The sequence below is a fragment of the Semicossyphus pulcher genome, unplaced genomic scaffold (assembly GCF_022749685.1).
Source record: "Semicossyphus pulcher isolate SPU_LCO1_2020_fin unplaced genomic scaffold, fSemPul1.0.p SCAF_11, whole genome shotgun sequence".
In the NCBI taxonomy this organism is placed as follows: Eukaryota; Metazoa; Chordata; class Actinopteri; order Labriformes; family Labridae; genus Semicossyphus; species Semicossyphus pulcher.
Window position 1 is genome coordinate 21,290,841 of NW_027211615.1, and position 16,171 is coordinate 21,307,011.

Below are 16,171 nucleotides of genomic sequence, written 5' to 3' on the forward strand. Positions count from 1 at the left end.
AGCACCACTCACCTGTCCCTGCCGCAGGATTGGCAGGAGACCATGCACGATGAAGGTAAAAAACTTGGATGGAAGGCTGGAGAGCTGGCTGGCAGCTACTCACATGGTTAGAGCAGTACAAACATCTGACTGGTATGCAAATGTCTGCAAATGCAGGGCATCAACCTGGAAGCTAAGATAGAGATTTCATCAACAGGTGTTCCCCTGAACAAGGCTGGTGTCATACTCTTTGTTGAGTGTACACAGACAGTCAAAGCGGCCCCTCCAAGATACCCTTGCACAGCCAATGGGTGAGCCATGGGGTGTTTTCAAGCCACCAACACCATCCACGGAGTAGAAGGAAGTGCATATAAAGAAAAAGCTGGCAGAGGAAACACATGGTGCTGTTTTTTTCTCTAGGGTTGAAAATTAAAAGCACAGAAACTGATCCATCCCGTATCAAATCTAACTTTTAAGACTAGTTGGCTAAACTAGAAGGCTCTATCTGAAGGCAGGGCCTCTTGAGACCCCTCAACAAAGCATGCAGTTTGAGTGGTAGGAAAGGGCAGATTCTCTCCAAACCCCACCAAGATAGTTGAATGCTTCAGACAGTAAAGACAGAACAGAATGTGTAACGTAGCACTCAGGGTCATCTTCCTCAGCTCACACCACTTCTGGTAGCCAAGCCATTTTGCTTTGGAAGCATGAATTCCTGAATGCATTTTAAGATTGTTCTTCTCTACTGCTGAAATCCATCACAGTTACAAACAGTACATACTAGGATACAAGCCTTGAGAGGCTTCCCCAAGCTGACGACTGTGTCATCCATACCATTTGCCAGAGACAATCTTCCCCGGTAGCGTTGATTTTAACGTACATTAACCTGGATTGCTCATCATATCATGCATGTGTTGCCCAGTCCAAGAGGTTGACAGTTAGTTTCTACTGTCTAAGTCTCTGACAGCCAAAGAATCAGATGGAGGGGATCCAAAATATAGCCTTTTGGCTATGTATCATAAGCAATCATATCCATTCCCAAGGGTGGATGATCTTGCTTTGAGGCATCACAGTCGAGGTTGTCATTGCTTGGTTGTGTTGAATTCTTTGAATCGACTCCCACCAGCGCCTCTTCCAGGCTCTGGGGATCTTTTGGTGTAGTCTCTTAGCATGGAGCTGGGCCTCCAGCAAGATCTCACTATCTAACTGCTGTAAGGATGCAGGCCCTGCCAGAACTGAGATACTCCAAGAGGAGTTTGGAGTGTCACAGCAACTTCAACTGTCATTCCAGCCAGTCCTCACAGTTGCATTCATGACCGTTTCTAAGGTTATGAACTGCACCTGCTGATTTGATCACAAAGAAGATATCGGGGGCGGCTGTGGCTCAGTGGAGTTGTCTTTCAATCAGAAGGTTGGAGGTTTGATCCTCAGCTCCCTCAGTCTACAAGTGGAAGTGTCCTTGGGCAAGACACTTAACCCCAAGTTGCTCCAGGTGGCATAGCCATTGGTGGGTGAATGTGATGACTGATTGACAGTTTGGCACTTTAGGTAGCAGCCTCTGTCATCCGTGTGTGAATAGGTGAATGTGACATGTAGTGGAAAAGCAGCTTTGAGTGGTCGCAAGACTAGAAAATAGCTATATAAGTGCAGTCCATTAGTGATTAATGATGCTCCATCTTCTTTTTCTTTGTTCTCCTTGCAGAAGGCAGTCTTGTGACATCAGGACAGAGGTTAAAGGTCAGATTTATATACAGATATCAAGACAAAAGTTGACATGTCACCGCCTGCCAGTATTGATGTTCACTGTAAAGTGGAGGAATGCCACGATGTCAAGATGTGGGCTATGATTGGCTTTAGCTCTGACAAACCTGCTGGGGATGAACCTAACCAGGACTAGGTTCCACGCAGAGGAGCAGCTCTATGTCCTTACCAAATATGGAGCTTCATCATGTGAAGATACTGGAAAAAGACAAACTGCTCGCAAGTCATTGAAAAGAGGACTTGGCAGACACATGATGCTGGCAAAAGCCCACTCAGGAGTAGGAACAAAATCATCCTTTGGTTCTCTGGTTGATACTTTATCTCTGTGCTGAGGATTTAATGGTAACGGACAGCATGCGAAGTGTTTTGCAACTAGCGATGCCTGATAAGATAGACCTTTTGTAACCTCGAGTGGGATTTAGATATCTTGTCTCCTGGTAACTCTCAATCATAAGTACATCTTAAGTTGACTAATGCACCTCTTTGCCAGGCATTTTAAATGTTGTCCTTTAGGATGTATTATTAAGTGATTGCATTGTTTTAGTCAACTTGAATTTGACATTTTCTTCACCAGACACTGTCACCTTGTGGGAGAAAAAATTCTTTATTTATGTTTTTCAAAAGCCATCGCTTATTATCTTTTCTTGACAAGTGGAACAATTGTGCGGAGAGAACAAACTTTTGTGCTGAAGAGTGACATGCATATGAAATAAAGCAACTCAAGTAGAAAGTGTAAAGGCGTTAATAAGGTGCGGTTGTCTTCTCACCGCTTGGTTCAACTTGTGACCCCTCTGATACCTTTGTCACTCAGCTAACGCACGTGGAAAAAACAATAGAACAGGTTTTAAGGTGTGGCTTGCAGTCTCTGAACCATATATAAAGTGCTCCTTCTACAATAGGCCTTATTTAAATTCCTTTTGCAGGGTTAGGGTGTCAAAGTCTGTTTGTTGACGCAGACAGAAACAGCGCAGACGGTATAAGATAAAGGAGCTGCTAAGGCCAGAGTGCTAGAGGTGAATTATAGGCCACGGCCAATGACACACCGAGAGAGGTGATACCGGGCTCATTCACATCACAGGCTGCAGCACAGTCCAATTGACTCCACCTCATTCCAGTCTCTCTCCTCGTCTTTGCCGGTGACAGACAGCTTGCTTCAGCCCTTTGATGTTAACTTATGGATCTATGCATTCAACGTTCTCTTATACAATCAGCATCAAAGGTCCACGCCCACGCACAGGCCTGGCGCACAGCAACATGCATGCATGCACAAAGAGACCCACATTCTCACTCTCTTGAAAACGCATAGCGATGCAATTGTACATACATCACACAGAGAGAGGGGCAGGGATATAAGTAATTTAGCACAGTGTGACACTTTCACGGTCTAATTAGCCCCAGTGTTGCAGTAAACACGTCCCAATGACCCTCCAGTTCTGGTTACTCATTAAGTATAGATGGGTCTGGAGATGGCCCGATCCTTTGGACACAGATTCTGCATCATAAACAGACATAAACCAAACAAGGAATCCCTTTCCTTTGCTGATACGCCCGAGTATGCGCATGTGGGGAAGGGTAGAGCATCTTATTTTCATTTCTGACCATATTCGCACACACGGATGCGGGTTTAGCTCGACAGGGACGATGCAGCACTGACTGAAGAGGGACAGACAGCTCTGTTGCTTGCTTGCTGCGGCTGCTTTTGACGCGATGATGGGGATTTTCCTCTTTCCCTCTCTCTGTTGCGGTAGCAGACGTGGCCAGCGAGCTGTGATCAAACTGTGCCTTCATCCCTCCTTTCCCTCTCTCTCTCTCTCTCTCTCTTTCTCTCTCTCATCAGCTGGAGGGCTTCAGCAGCAGGGTGCCCCAGATTCACAGACCACCTCCCTCCACCCATGTAGCGCAGAGGCTGCTTCCTCTCCTCGGTGGAGCACTACTGACACCTTCTGGCATGGAAAACGGTAGTGCAACAGGGAAGTATCTATCTGATGGTTTGACATGGGAGATTTTTGAGATGCATTCTCTTTCATACCCTTCCTCGTGTTCCATCCAGAGCTAAAATTGCAGCAAATTATATTCATTTAAAACACTGGATTTGGATAAAAATCTCAACCAATTAGTCTTTCAATTGATTCCTCTGAGTTCCTGGCTACATTGCCGCATCTGATCAATATTCCCAATAGATCAATCAAAGGTTGCAGTGGGTCTTACGTGAGGCGTCTGCACAGGCCCGAGCGGAGGCAGTTGGACCGTGAGGGGGGGCAAGAAAATGGTACATCAGCATGGATCTTAAATCGATAGCAGTATGTGGTGTTAATCTAGCGAGTGTCCCTTTGGCAGAAATAAGTGACTGAAAGGTTGAACAGCACAGCAGACCAAAGAGCCATTATCAAATAGGACTAGCTCAGCATGTTTCTCCCAAATAAGCCACTTCTTTTTGTCATAGAGAAGCGCTGCCAGGGTTCGGCGAACCTCAGGGGTGACTTTGGGTTAAGCACTGTCAGGGACTTTCTCCCATTGTACACTGGAGTATTATATAAGATCGTATCTGGGCCTTTTTGTGCATGCTAGGCCGAATCTAAAAGGATGTTTAAGTTCTATGCAAAGCATTGATATTTTTCACCCACTGCTCCTAAATCAAAGAAAGGACTCAAGCTGAGCAGTGCAGGACGATTCTGTAAGACACTTTGAAGCAGGCAGGAAGCCTTACAACACACAGTAGTACCACCTGTCAGTCACAATAAGAGTCTCGTTGCATATGAAGGATAAAGAATCGTTTATGTGCAGGTTTCAATCTTTTCAAATGATACAAACAAAATCTTTAATCAGCTTTACATGCATTGGCACAATGTCACATGATTTGTCTTTTACCTGTAATGTGGTAAAAGGACCCACAATGCATCGGAAGTTGTACTCTGCGAGTGCCACATCAGGCTTCACAGACACTCTCATGTTGCACCTCTCTATACAATACTATTGGCAAGTAATACTTGAAATATGTATGCCATGATAAAAAATATTTAGCACCGTAAATACAACACAAAACAAGATCCCCTACATTGAATCAAGTAGAATTTACAGAGGCAAAGAGTACGATTGGATGGATTGTACACACAACGAAAATCCCATAATGTTGTTTTCTCATTTTACTGTAAGCATGTCAATGTTTAGGGACATTTAAGTGGAGCCAAAAAGGGGAATAATTGAGAGGAAGGAACACATACAAAGAGAAAGGACAAGCAACAGAAGATACTTTTTCAGAGGTGTAACATTTACACTGCATGACCTAATAACCAAAGCAGCTTTCAGCCAGTTTATTCGTAGCACACACACACAAAATGGGCTGATTTAGACGGACAGGATGAAAAATGGCACCATGAATTACAAATTTGAGGCTGTTAATGGATGCAGTCCACGTCCGAGAAGCGGAGGAACTGAAGCCTGGATCCTTCCCGTCTACGTAGGCACGATGAGACACATGGCAACGTGAAGAAAACACTCAATCCTCTCTATATACAGGACACCTCCTATTACTGCACTCTTAAAAAATACAGCTTTAACTTTCATATGTTGCTTAGTGCACGAGGCTGGCCTTCGTTAGAACGCTCACACATAAAGAGATCGTTTAGTGAAGTGGCTCCCCGAGTGGGTTTCAGCAGAACCCTGGGGTTTTCTCGAAGGATAGTTTCATCTCATTAAGTTCACAATATAACCATTCACTGAAAATGGATTAATCATTCAGCATCTCCGTATTGACACTTGTGCAATTTGTTTTAACTGAACCAAACATTTTCTCAAACGGGGGGTCCCCGGGGATCCTAATACAGCTTTCATAGGCTCTATTGAGCATGAAATCCAAATCTCACTGATGCGACCGGAGAGGAAAATCAAACACACGGCTGACGGCATCCCCACCTGAATCAGGGGTTTCTCACTCACTCGTTCATTGACCCGCTTCAGTCCTCTCGGAGCTAACGCAGCACAGAGTAAGGCTTCACTGCATGATATTTATAGTTCACCATTTTTTTGTTTTGTTTTCATCAACAGAGGCATCGTCTTGTCTCAGAAAGGCACGCGACTGAGCTCCGCGGTTCACAGTTCGCCACTGCTCCGGTTCCTCGCCCTGCCTGTTTTTTTTTTTGTAGCAGCACTTTGCATTGATCTCCGTTCCAGAGAAAATGACACTTTGTGACCTTGTCAAGAATATCAACATACATACATATTTACAGACATCCCTTTGACTACAGGGATCAGTTGATATACACACACCTCCCTTCCCTCTCTCTCTCTGTGTTTGTGTGTGACTGTACATATGGCAAGAATGTTGAAAGTTATCACAATGAATAAAGACGAATCGAAACACAGCAGAGATGAGGGTTGATTTTCTGTACGTGTGTGTGTTTGAGTGTGTTTTTTTTACGAGTGCTTGATTGTGTATTTGCCTTTCTGCAGCTGGGAGATGTACAGCTTTGACTTGGTGCCGTCCAGTCGTTTGAACCACACCTCGTCGTTGTTGACGGTGGTGATGATGGCACTGCGTGACACAGACAGACAACAATGTTAGCGCAAAATCAATTCTCACACCTCAAATATTTAGAAGGTATGCATGAGGCATCGGTAGGTCTCAGCCCTGTTAATGGCAGTTTTCCAGCTTCTGCAGTCATGTATTAAAATGGAAAAATTTAAAAAACTCAGGACTGTTTAACATCGACTAATGATGCAAGATTTAAAGTTTCTTTACAAGCATATTCACAACTGTCCGGAATATCATTTTAAAAGGAGACCTTTTCATTCTCTTTGAAACAGTGCAGCACTTTCTACCTTTTTAACGAGCAGCAAATGTGATTGAGAAGCACTTGAACAGGTACAAGAGATATATTAATGCAATGGGCACTGTTAATAGCCATCAACCTGCTGAAGGTCCGCACATAATGTCAGTGCTCATAATGTTAACTGCTGGTGCTGCTGGAAAGACAATGGCGATGTGCCACGTTGATGAAATGGCACATATTATTTGCTGTACTTTTCAGGAGTTAGAGATGGTGGATACTAGGGCTGCGTGATATTGGAGAAAAGTGACACAGCAATAACTTTTTGTTCTGCGATATTTATTGCTGTTTTGAAAAATACAGGAAATTATACCAGATAAATGCTTTTACGTACATATGAACTAGGGATGCGCGATATTATCGGCACGTTATTGGTATCGGCCGATATTGGCTTAAAAATGAACTATCGGATATCAGCCAACACACTGATATCCGCCGATATAATTAACTGGTAAAATAACGGGCTGCTGCATACTTGATTAAATGCCCGACCTCAGCCGATGTTGCGGCGCAAAGAAGACCTGCGCTGCGCAGCGTGATGACGTCACGTGTGTCTACCTGCAGCATGAGAGAGTTAGAAGCCAAAATGTCCGTGGTGTGGAAGTTTTTCAAAGTGTCTGAAATAGATCGCAAAACTGCTATTTGCAATGACTGCTCAGCTTCGGTGATGCGAGGAGGAGCCAAGGCAAAGTCTTTCAACACTACAAACTTGATTAACCATCTCAAGACCCGTCACCCCGACCTTTGTAACAAATGTGATAAGAGTATCACCATTATACTGTACGCTAATTCCAATACAGAAGAGAGTTGATGATCTCTGCAATTAGGTGTGCGGGGAAAAAAATATCGGTAATCGGCTAAATGAGTTGTAAAATATCGGCATATCGGATATCGGCAAAAAAATCCAATATGGTGCATCCCTAATATGAACTATTACTTTTTTATTATTTGGGACTTTTACGTCTATTTTCTTCTAACAAAACAAAACTCCCTCCTTGCTTTTGTAGCTCATATAGAGTCATCAGGATTCATTTCAGTCTGTTTCATAACCAGTGACAAACTCCTTTAAAGATTTGGTTAGTAAAATATAACTTTCCTGGTTTGAATCTACACATAAAGACAATTTGTTAAAAAAGGGAACTGTAATGAACGTGTTGAGCGACCACAAGCCTCCAGCTTCAGAACACACTCTCTTTGTTTAAATCCATCAAACAATTCACAGAATGTCAGACACACGGAGTGACGTGCACTGTGACGCAAAGTGTCGGAAACACAAACATTTGCAGAGCGGTACACCTGTCATTTAGCATAAAAACTTGACATCATTCTCACTAAATTCAACACAGGCTCTCATTATTACAAAGACAAACACAGACAGCACAAACACACATATGCACCTAGTTGGGTACTCATCCTTCCTGTTGATGCATATGGCCTGTCCCCTGCAGTACCACTGGTTGTCATAGAAAAGTCGACCGTCCTCGGAGCGCGCCACGTGGTGATGCCTGTCAGGCTTGACTGCAGGAGCTGGAGGGAGACAGTTCGATGGTAAAGGATTAAAGAGCAAGACAGGCAGGGGCAGTGTACGTTTAAAGCAATGACAAATGAGGAGGTAACAATTGTCTCCATTTTCAGCTATGAGCTCAAGTACTTTTAGCTGGAAGTATTGAATGGACCCCTCCCGTGTTACCCCTGTGGGTCGATCGCTGCACTCAGCCAGGTATTGACTGTAACAAAGGACAGGGACAAACTCTTACCATCCACCTTCACCCGGTGTGGCCCCAGAGATGCCATCGCCTGTCGGGGGGAAAAAACAAACAACTTAAAAAGGTCAAATCACAACACAGTTGCATTCACCAAGCGACTTCTTTAGAAGTTTACAAAATACCTTTCTTATTGCAGTCCAGTCTTCAAGAATATCGAGATCTTGCAGCATGTAAACAATATAAGGCCGTAATAGAGCGGGTTAAGGAAAAATAAAAACAGGGAAGAGGCAGGAAACATCTGTCTTAATAATATGTCACCGAAGCGCCACAAAACTGGAGGGAATTAAACAATACAGGGCAAAGGAAAGGATATCAGAAACAACAACAGGCTTCTTCTTCTTCACGGGGCAGAACGGGTCTTTCTTCTTGTTTTTCCGCGAGTGCAATCCATCATTCCACAACTCTGGAAAACAAGGAGGAGGAGGGATCGGAAAGAGGAGAGTTATTCTATTCTTTGGGAGACTGGTTTCATATTTTAATCTCTCCTTAATGGATTGTACATGCACACTCTGCAACTTGTTCAGAAAGAAATTCAGTTGTATATTAGTAAAAAAAGTGGAATAGTGGGGTTTTTGGATGTGCTAACCAGACTTTAAGATGTCACTGTTGATACCTGACGTAATGTCAATACTGTGTCTGTCTTCTTCCAATCTTCTTATTTTCTCCTCCAGTTCGCTCTGCACTGTGTCAAACAGCAGCAACTTCTCACTCTGACACAAAGAAACAAGGGCGCAAAGCACACTGGTTACAGCCTACATTACAGTGGATTACCTACATTGAACACAGTGTTTTCTGACAAGAACATGCAAGCATAACCCTAACATAAAACCAATTCAACTGTTGACCTCTCACCTCCCAGTGTTGGCAGGCGGCCTGGATCTCACACTCATACTTGTTCTTCACCGACTCCAAGCACAGCTCTCTATAGATCCCTGTGACAAACATATCCCATCACATCAAAGTGAGGCAGCAGCTGTAAAGGTTTGATGAAGTCAAAGCCTTCACTTTGCAAAACAGCAGATTTAGTTTAGTTTCATATCATATTAGTGAGACCTAAATAATTAAGTAATATTATATTAACCCACCAGCAACTTTGGTCCTGATCTGCATGTTCTCCTGCAGGTTGGCTAAAGGTTCCAGGTACTCCTGGGCACAGCCAGCCATCACCTCCTGCAGCTTGATGTCCACCTGGCTCAGACGCTCCTTGTACAACCTGAATGGCAAAACGATTAATTCATATGAATAAACTGGGGAAAAACCATTCAACGTAACGAGTCAGACTATTTCAAAATAACTTGTGACAACATTAAAAAAAAGGTAATAAACCTTGAACTCAACTCCTCTTTAGAAAATGTATTCAGTGAGAAATGGACTGCAGGAGAGTTGTAAAAATTCTCATTTCTCAACGGTCTGCAGAATTAAAAAATTGTGTCCCTGTCATTTGAAAACAAAAACAGACGCTGTGGCACGTCTGCAGGTGACGCTGTCTTTTCACACACATTCCAGTGTGGCTGATGCTTTCTTAAATACAGCAGCTGTGTTAGATATATTGTGAATCATTTTCAGACAGAACTGACCTCTAAATGATGATCAATTTCATAACAATGTATGTGACCCATGAAATCCAATATAAACAAGCAATTGGCAGGTAGCTAATGTACATTCATTACTCATAAACCTTTTCTATTCCATATATAGGCTAGAGCCCGAGCAAAACATTGATTAGAAATTATTATTGGACTGATATGGGGCTATTACACATATATCAGCATACGTTTACCATTTGATTATAATACTTTTAGTCCTGACTACAACACATGCAGCAGAGCATCAAAGCTGAGCAGACAGTTCTCTGCACTATACTTGGTTGACGATGCATTATGATTATGATTATGACTAAGATAGCAGCCTACAGAAATGTTCCCATAATATTATTGTTCACCATACATGCGGAAAAGACCTCTTTTTCATTGCTGCTAAGAAAATTCACAACATCAGCAACTGTATTAATGCTCAATGACTTTTCCCCCATTAATTAGCATTATGTGGGCTTTAAGAATCTCATAATGATTCGGCTCCAATAGAGACAGAAAAATTGTGCTGAAAAGGGTCCAAAATCCCTGATCAAGACCATGGATTCCACAGCCAGGTGAACCTCTTCTCCTCTAAATGAAATTTTAGAGCATGGTCCTTTTCCCTTGCAACATCTCATTGTATCCCAGGTAACCAGAAGGTATTATAATTATCTCAGAATGTTAATAAAAGTTAGTTCATCCAGACAGCAGTGGTTAAAGTCTTTATTTGTTGGATACAACATGGGCAACAACTTACTGCTCCTTCAAGTCAGTGAACTGCTTCTCCAGGGTGGTCATCTCATCCAGGCACTCCATCCTCCTCCTCTCACAGTCCTCATCATCCATCTCTGTTCACATAAAGACATGATAGCTTTGACATAACATCCATACAAAATGCTTTTATTTACAATCATCATCAATCTCATAGCATCCCCACCCCATATTGAACACCGTCTCCTTATTAAATTATCCGTTAATTTTTAACAGCAATAGCATATAATGACGAACCCAGGTCTGACAGATAAGCATATTTAGAGAATGTGGCTGTTGGTTGTTATTTAGGGCCTATTTTTCCTACCCGAGCTGTCTCCATCTTCAGACACAGACGAGCTAACGGTGTCCTCCTCGTCTGTGCTGCTGCCGTCCTGCTCGGGAAAATCCACCTCCATTTCTTCGTGGTTACTTTCTTTCTTCTCCCGGGAGTGAACCGGCATTGCGACTTCCAGATAAGCCGGCGTTAGCGGGGTGGAAGGAGGTTTAATTAATTTTACCCCGAAAAAAGGGGGCAAATGTAGCTCAGACAGCTAACCGGTTAGCTAGCTCGCATCTAGACAGCTGGCAATGCAAACATGGCCACCCTCAGCCAATCACAGGGAGCGTTACTGAGCCTGACCAATTAACTGGCGGTATCGGTTACTGATTTTTACGGAGAGATTTTCGGGATTTGTAGTTCATGTAAGTTTTGGGGACCACGTCATACTTGGGCCTCCTGTAAGTGCAGGTACATAGCTACATTAAAGATGTTTTTTGTAGTTGTATGAAAAGTCAGGGGGGGAAGTCAGACGTCTTCGCGCTAGTGTAATGCAATGCTTATCCACATAGCTTAAGTAATAATGATATAAACTACAATGATTAATTTTCACTCATACCGCAGACCTACAGTACATTGTCCAAATTATTAAAATATATATAAGAAATATTGATTTTTTTTGTTGTGTTTTTATAAAACATTTTTGTAGTTGCTGTTTTAGATTTCATTGTGTGTAAGTTTCACAGTCCTCCTCTGTCAATGGGTTATAAGCTTTATCAATTGTACATTGCCCTGTGCTCCAGTTGACATAGCCTGTTTTGTCTTCTGTAGGCCTATGATCTGCAGCTGCACTTTCAAATTGTGTACTGTTCATGCAGTCTGCATACAACTGCATATACTACTTCACCATAACATTGGGGCTTGAACCTTGACCCTCTTGCCCATATGTGTCTCCTATTTTTTTTTCCCCACAAAGAACAATTTAACCCTTGACCCTCTGGAACAGGACGACAGGGTATCTGCACCGAGAACAACTGATCAATTATTACAGCTGCATACTTGGATTATTGTTAGATTTAGAAATTTTGACTAACTCTACATCCTTTATTCATAACTGATTTACATTTATAATTGCACACTACATGGTTCCTTATTATTTTTTATTAATTACGAACCTTTTTTTGCTTATCAGAAAACACCACCAATAAAAGGCAAAGAGATTTTTTTTTAACAATCTGGCAACCCAACAACATTAGTAATACTTTAATACATGAATAAGGCTTGTGGTTACAACTCTTCATGGGTTATGGTCTTACTAATGGTGCAAATTATGACTAAACTCTACAGAGGACATAGACTAAAATTGACTGATTCTGATTTGCGCTGTATAAGAAGATGTAAGTTGTATTTAACAATGAATAAACAGGAAACAGTAAATCCAGCCAAAGCTGTTGAGGTGTGTAGGTAGCATACCACAGAGGATGAATCATAATGACTCGTGAACGAGAATGGAGTCCTGCAGGTCCAGACTTTATCAAACATGCTGTCGGTGCCATCTAACCTGAATACCCTTTTACTGGCACAGGAAGCAGAATAGAGCTTTTCACAGTAAAGGTACCGTGTACAACTGCATGGATGCATGTTCAAGAGAGCCTTTTCTAGCTGACTGGCAAATGATTCAACCACTTCTGGGCTGAAGCAGTCCCTGCTTGCTGTTTGACTCTCTTCTCCCTCACCTGGGTGGCAATGAGTGGGGGGAGAATGGTGCCTAAGTGTCTCCAGTGTAGTATATAACTTTGTTTTGGTTGAAAGTATGCACATTGTGGTGTAAGAGATGTTAGGCTTTGTAGCTGGGCAATTAAACACTATGTAATTAGTTGAACATGTTTTTTATTTACAGGAGAACTTTGTGATCTGAAAAAAAATGACACAAAGCAGAATTCGTCTCTTATAAATATAACCTACTTTTATAGTTTACTTAAAGCTGCATTATGACAAATGTCGTTAAGCCAAGAATGTGAAAACAGCTGGGTCATTTACCATTTAAATATAAATAAAAGCTGTTCTGGAAAATACTATATGCAGGTTTACAAGGCAGACTTTTTTATAGTGGAAATTTGGAACAAGCCTCTTCCAGACGTTTTATGTCCACATGTTAATAAAGTCTGCAGGCTTGTCGTACTAACTGTTGCACTTACATACCACTGTATGTTAAGACAAACTGCCAAAAGACATCACCAAATATAGTGGTTGAGGTACAGTATCTTTCTATTTGATGATATATGCACCTGTTAAACTGTCAGATATACAGTATTACCAATAAATATCGAAGGAGGGAAGCTACTAAGCTTACTTCAGGCATACTTGCACCGAGCCAAAGATTTCGTTTAAAGAGGGAGTATTATGCTGTTACACATTTTAACACACACATATATGTACATATATATAATGTTACGATGTTGGATGTCCAGACTAAACCTGGGTGAAGTTTCAAATCTGTAGGTAAAAGTATGTTGGAGTAATCCCCAGGCTTCCCAGCTCAGTCTGCAGGCTGCTGTGAACGCCAGGTTTCACACAGTTTTTTCAACACGCTGCACTTTGTGACGACACAAAGTGCAGCCTCAGCAGGCTTCAATAAAGTGGGCTTGTAGGGGCTGTAGGAACTGTAAATTATGCTAAGCTACTCCACAGGTATCACAAGGTGAAATGTGAAGATTGAAATTAGCGTAACACCCCCCCTTTAAAACGTTTTTATTGTATCAGGGCATCTCTCATGAAAAACAACAATATCAAAGAAATCATCATCTATATTAGTTTTTGCTATTATGCTATTTGTATTAATATACTGCAGCTTGGTTATTAGCTTGCATCTCCATCCTGGTTACCCACAGTTTGTGTGTATTTTTTACAAGAGAGTTCAAATTTCAACCACAAGAGGGCGACAAACACCTTTAGTAGGTGGTTGAACAAAAACTCCAGTTCTTCCATTTTAATCATTCCTGAAAAGTCTGGTTTATTTCAGTCATGAAAATGATGAATTTAAAATAATGTAACAATAGCTGTTTTAAAGTTGATTTATCAAGGAGACGTGTTTTAATAATGAATGGCTGAATATAATGATGCATGGAAACGTTAAATAGGGACATTAATGAAGAAAGAATTAACATAAATGATTGCTTTATGGATGCTTTAAAAGCACCAAATTATTTTGTATGTTTATATATTAAAAGATTGGAATATTCAGTTAAATTGTTGTAAGAAAACATAGATAACTTGGTTGGTTGTCATTAAGCGAAAGAAGCTAGAAGTTTTTTCTTGTTCGTTTTGTTCTCTGACCTCTAAGCTGCAACAGCAGACGACCGGCCTGCTCAAAGCTCACAAATTTAAAAAAAGAAAAGAAAAAAACCTGAGAATGTTAAAGAGCGAAAGATTTTGCTCATTTGGTTTGTGGTTTGTCTCGTAGTCTCACTATTTCCGCTGTGCGTCGCACGCTGCCAGTCAGATCCATTTTCACACTGCTGTAAGTGTGTCAGGAAACTTTGCTGCTCTCATTTGTATTCAGGGCAGTGCAGCATGTGATAGCAGAAAGTCTGAGTTGTCTTTCTGGTTTCTTTCAGAATACTCTTTTTTTTCTCGCTTTTCTTTTTTCCCCCTCAGAGGCTCGTACAGTCCAGAGCGGAGACTGCTGACTCAATGGACTATGAATACAGTTTAGGAATTTAGGAGAAACTTAAGACTGAGAGACAAGCAAACAGTGAACCGCAGTTTATTTTTAACTGGCAATTCTCCTCCAATTTTATTACTTAAAGCTGGAGGAAAACGGCGTCTCTGAAGCCTGGAACAAGTTCTATTTTTTGCATTGTTTTAACTGCTTTGCATGTGCTTTCACATGACAGACAGCATTGAGATAACGGTGTGTAATCTTTGCCAATCTGTGGCCTCGAACCATACTTTCGGCTTATATAAGCTGCTGATGTGATTTAAGGCCTGCAGTTTCAGAAGTACTTTAACCTTCTGACTTCATCTGAAAGAATCTGTTTTCTAAGAAGCGTGAATCTGATCTTTCGCTCACAACAAAACCCCAATGATCCGGTTATCGACTCCACTTTTGAAGATGCAAGTGAAGACTTGCTCCCTGTGATTGAAAAATAACAATCAAAAGAGAAGTTCAAGAAGTCTTTGGTTCTTTTCATCATCCTCCTCTGAACTGCAGCGCCTTTTATTCGGGCCGCAAAAATCACTCTCACATCTCCGGCTTGTTCAATATGCAGCCGCAAGTATTTGAATTCAGGCCACGAAAAGATTTTGTAAATCCCCAACAACAGCCCTTCCCCTCTGCTTTCCATAAAATAAATACATATATTAACATTTAAAAGATCATGTTTAAAAGCCAAACCAAAACTCCGTCGTTGCATAACAGAGCTCTTGGTTCTGCACAACCTGAGACCTTCTGGCCCATGTGGCTTACCATATTTCATTTTCATCTTTAACTGTGTTTGACTTGATTTTAGTGGTTATTTTCAGTGAGCCTTTTCACATTGTGATTTTGTTTCACAAAAAGAGAAACAGTGATATGCTGTTTTCATTTGTGTATCATCACTTGAAAAGAAGAATCGTTGTGTTTCCGTTACCTCTGATTGAGTCAAGAGTAAGTATAGTCCACTGAGTCCGCCATGTGTCTACAGCACTAGCCCTTTTCTGCCTTTGAAATCATCTTCCAGTCAGGGTCCGGGATGCAGACATGCTCTCTACTTTTAAGAGAAGGCTTAAAACTTTCCTCTTTGATGAAGCTTTTATTTGGGGGAAGGTCTGTCTTGGAGCAGCCCATAGTTATGCAGCTATATAAGCTTAGACTGCCGGGGGGTCTGACACACCGAGCTCCTGTCTCTCCCTCTCTCTGCATTCACATTAATTAAGGTGCTTTTCGACAGCAGGAACTTTCCCCAGGAACTAGGAACCTTTTCAGGAATTCTGTGCGTTTCGATAGCAGGAACCAGGGTCTAAATTTAGTTTCAGGGTAGTTGACTTACCCCTGAAAAGTCCCTGCTCAGGGGATAGGACTTTCCAAAGGTCCAGGAACTTTCACGGCAGGGCCTACGGTGCCGATCATTATTAACTATGTATTTTCTTGTCCCTCTAACGTTACTAACCATATCTCTTCCTTTTATCATTATAATGCTGTTCTTGCTAATCTTTACACTAGTGTACCATTATTATTGACATTGTAACCTTAGGTCT

At 41.7% G+C, this 16,171-nt stretch overlaps 1 protein-coding gene across 2 annotated transcripts; it reads right to left on the reverse strand.

Annotated features, from left to right (window-relative positions):
- Positions 1–4,495: 4,495 nt before the first annotated feature.
- LOC138613462 (breast cancer metastasis-suppressor 1-like protein-A) lies at positions 4,496–11,226 on the reverse strand. 2 transcript variants are annotated; one of them, XM_069687154.1, is made up of 10 exons: positions 10,982–11,226; positions 10,661–10,751; positions 9,415–9,542; positions 9,182–9,261; positions 8,943–9,039; positions 8,643–8,732; positions 8,452–8,516; positions 8,321–8,360; positions 7,961–8,090; positions 4,496–6,268 (listed from the first exon to the last, which is right to left on the reverse strand). In XM_069687154.1, the coding sequence occupies exons 1-10, from the start codon at positions 11,115–11,117 to the stop codon at positions 6,151–6,153; spliced, it is 975 nt and encodes a 324-aa protein (XP_069543255.1). In that variant the 5' UTR covers positions 11,118–11,226; the 3' UTR covers positions 4,496–6,150. The 2 variants fall into 2 exon arrangements, with proteins under 2 accessions (XP_069543255.1, XP_069543247.1); XM_069687146.1 differs by having other exon boundaries at positions 8,916–9,039.
- Between the last annotated feature and the right edge of the window lie 4,945 nt (positions 11,227–16,171).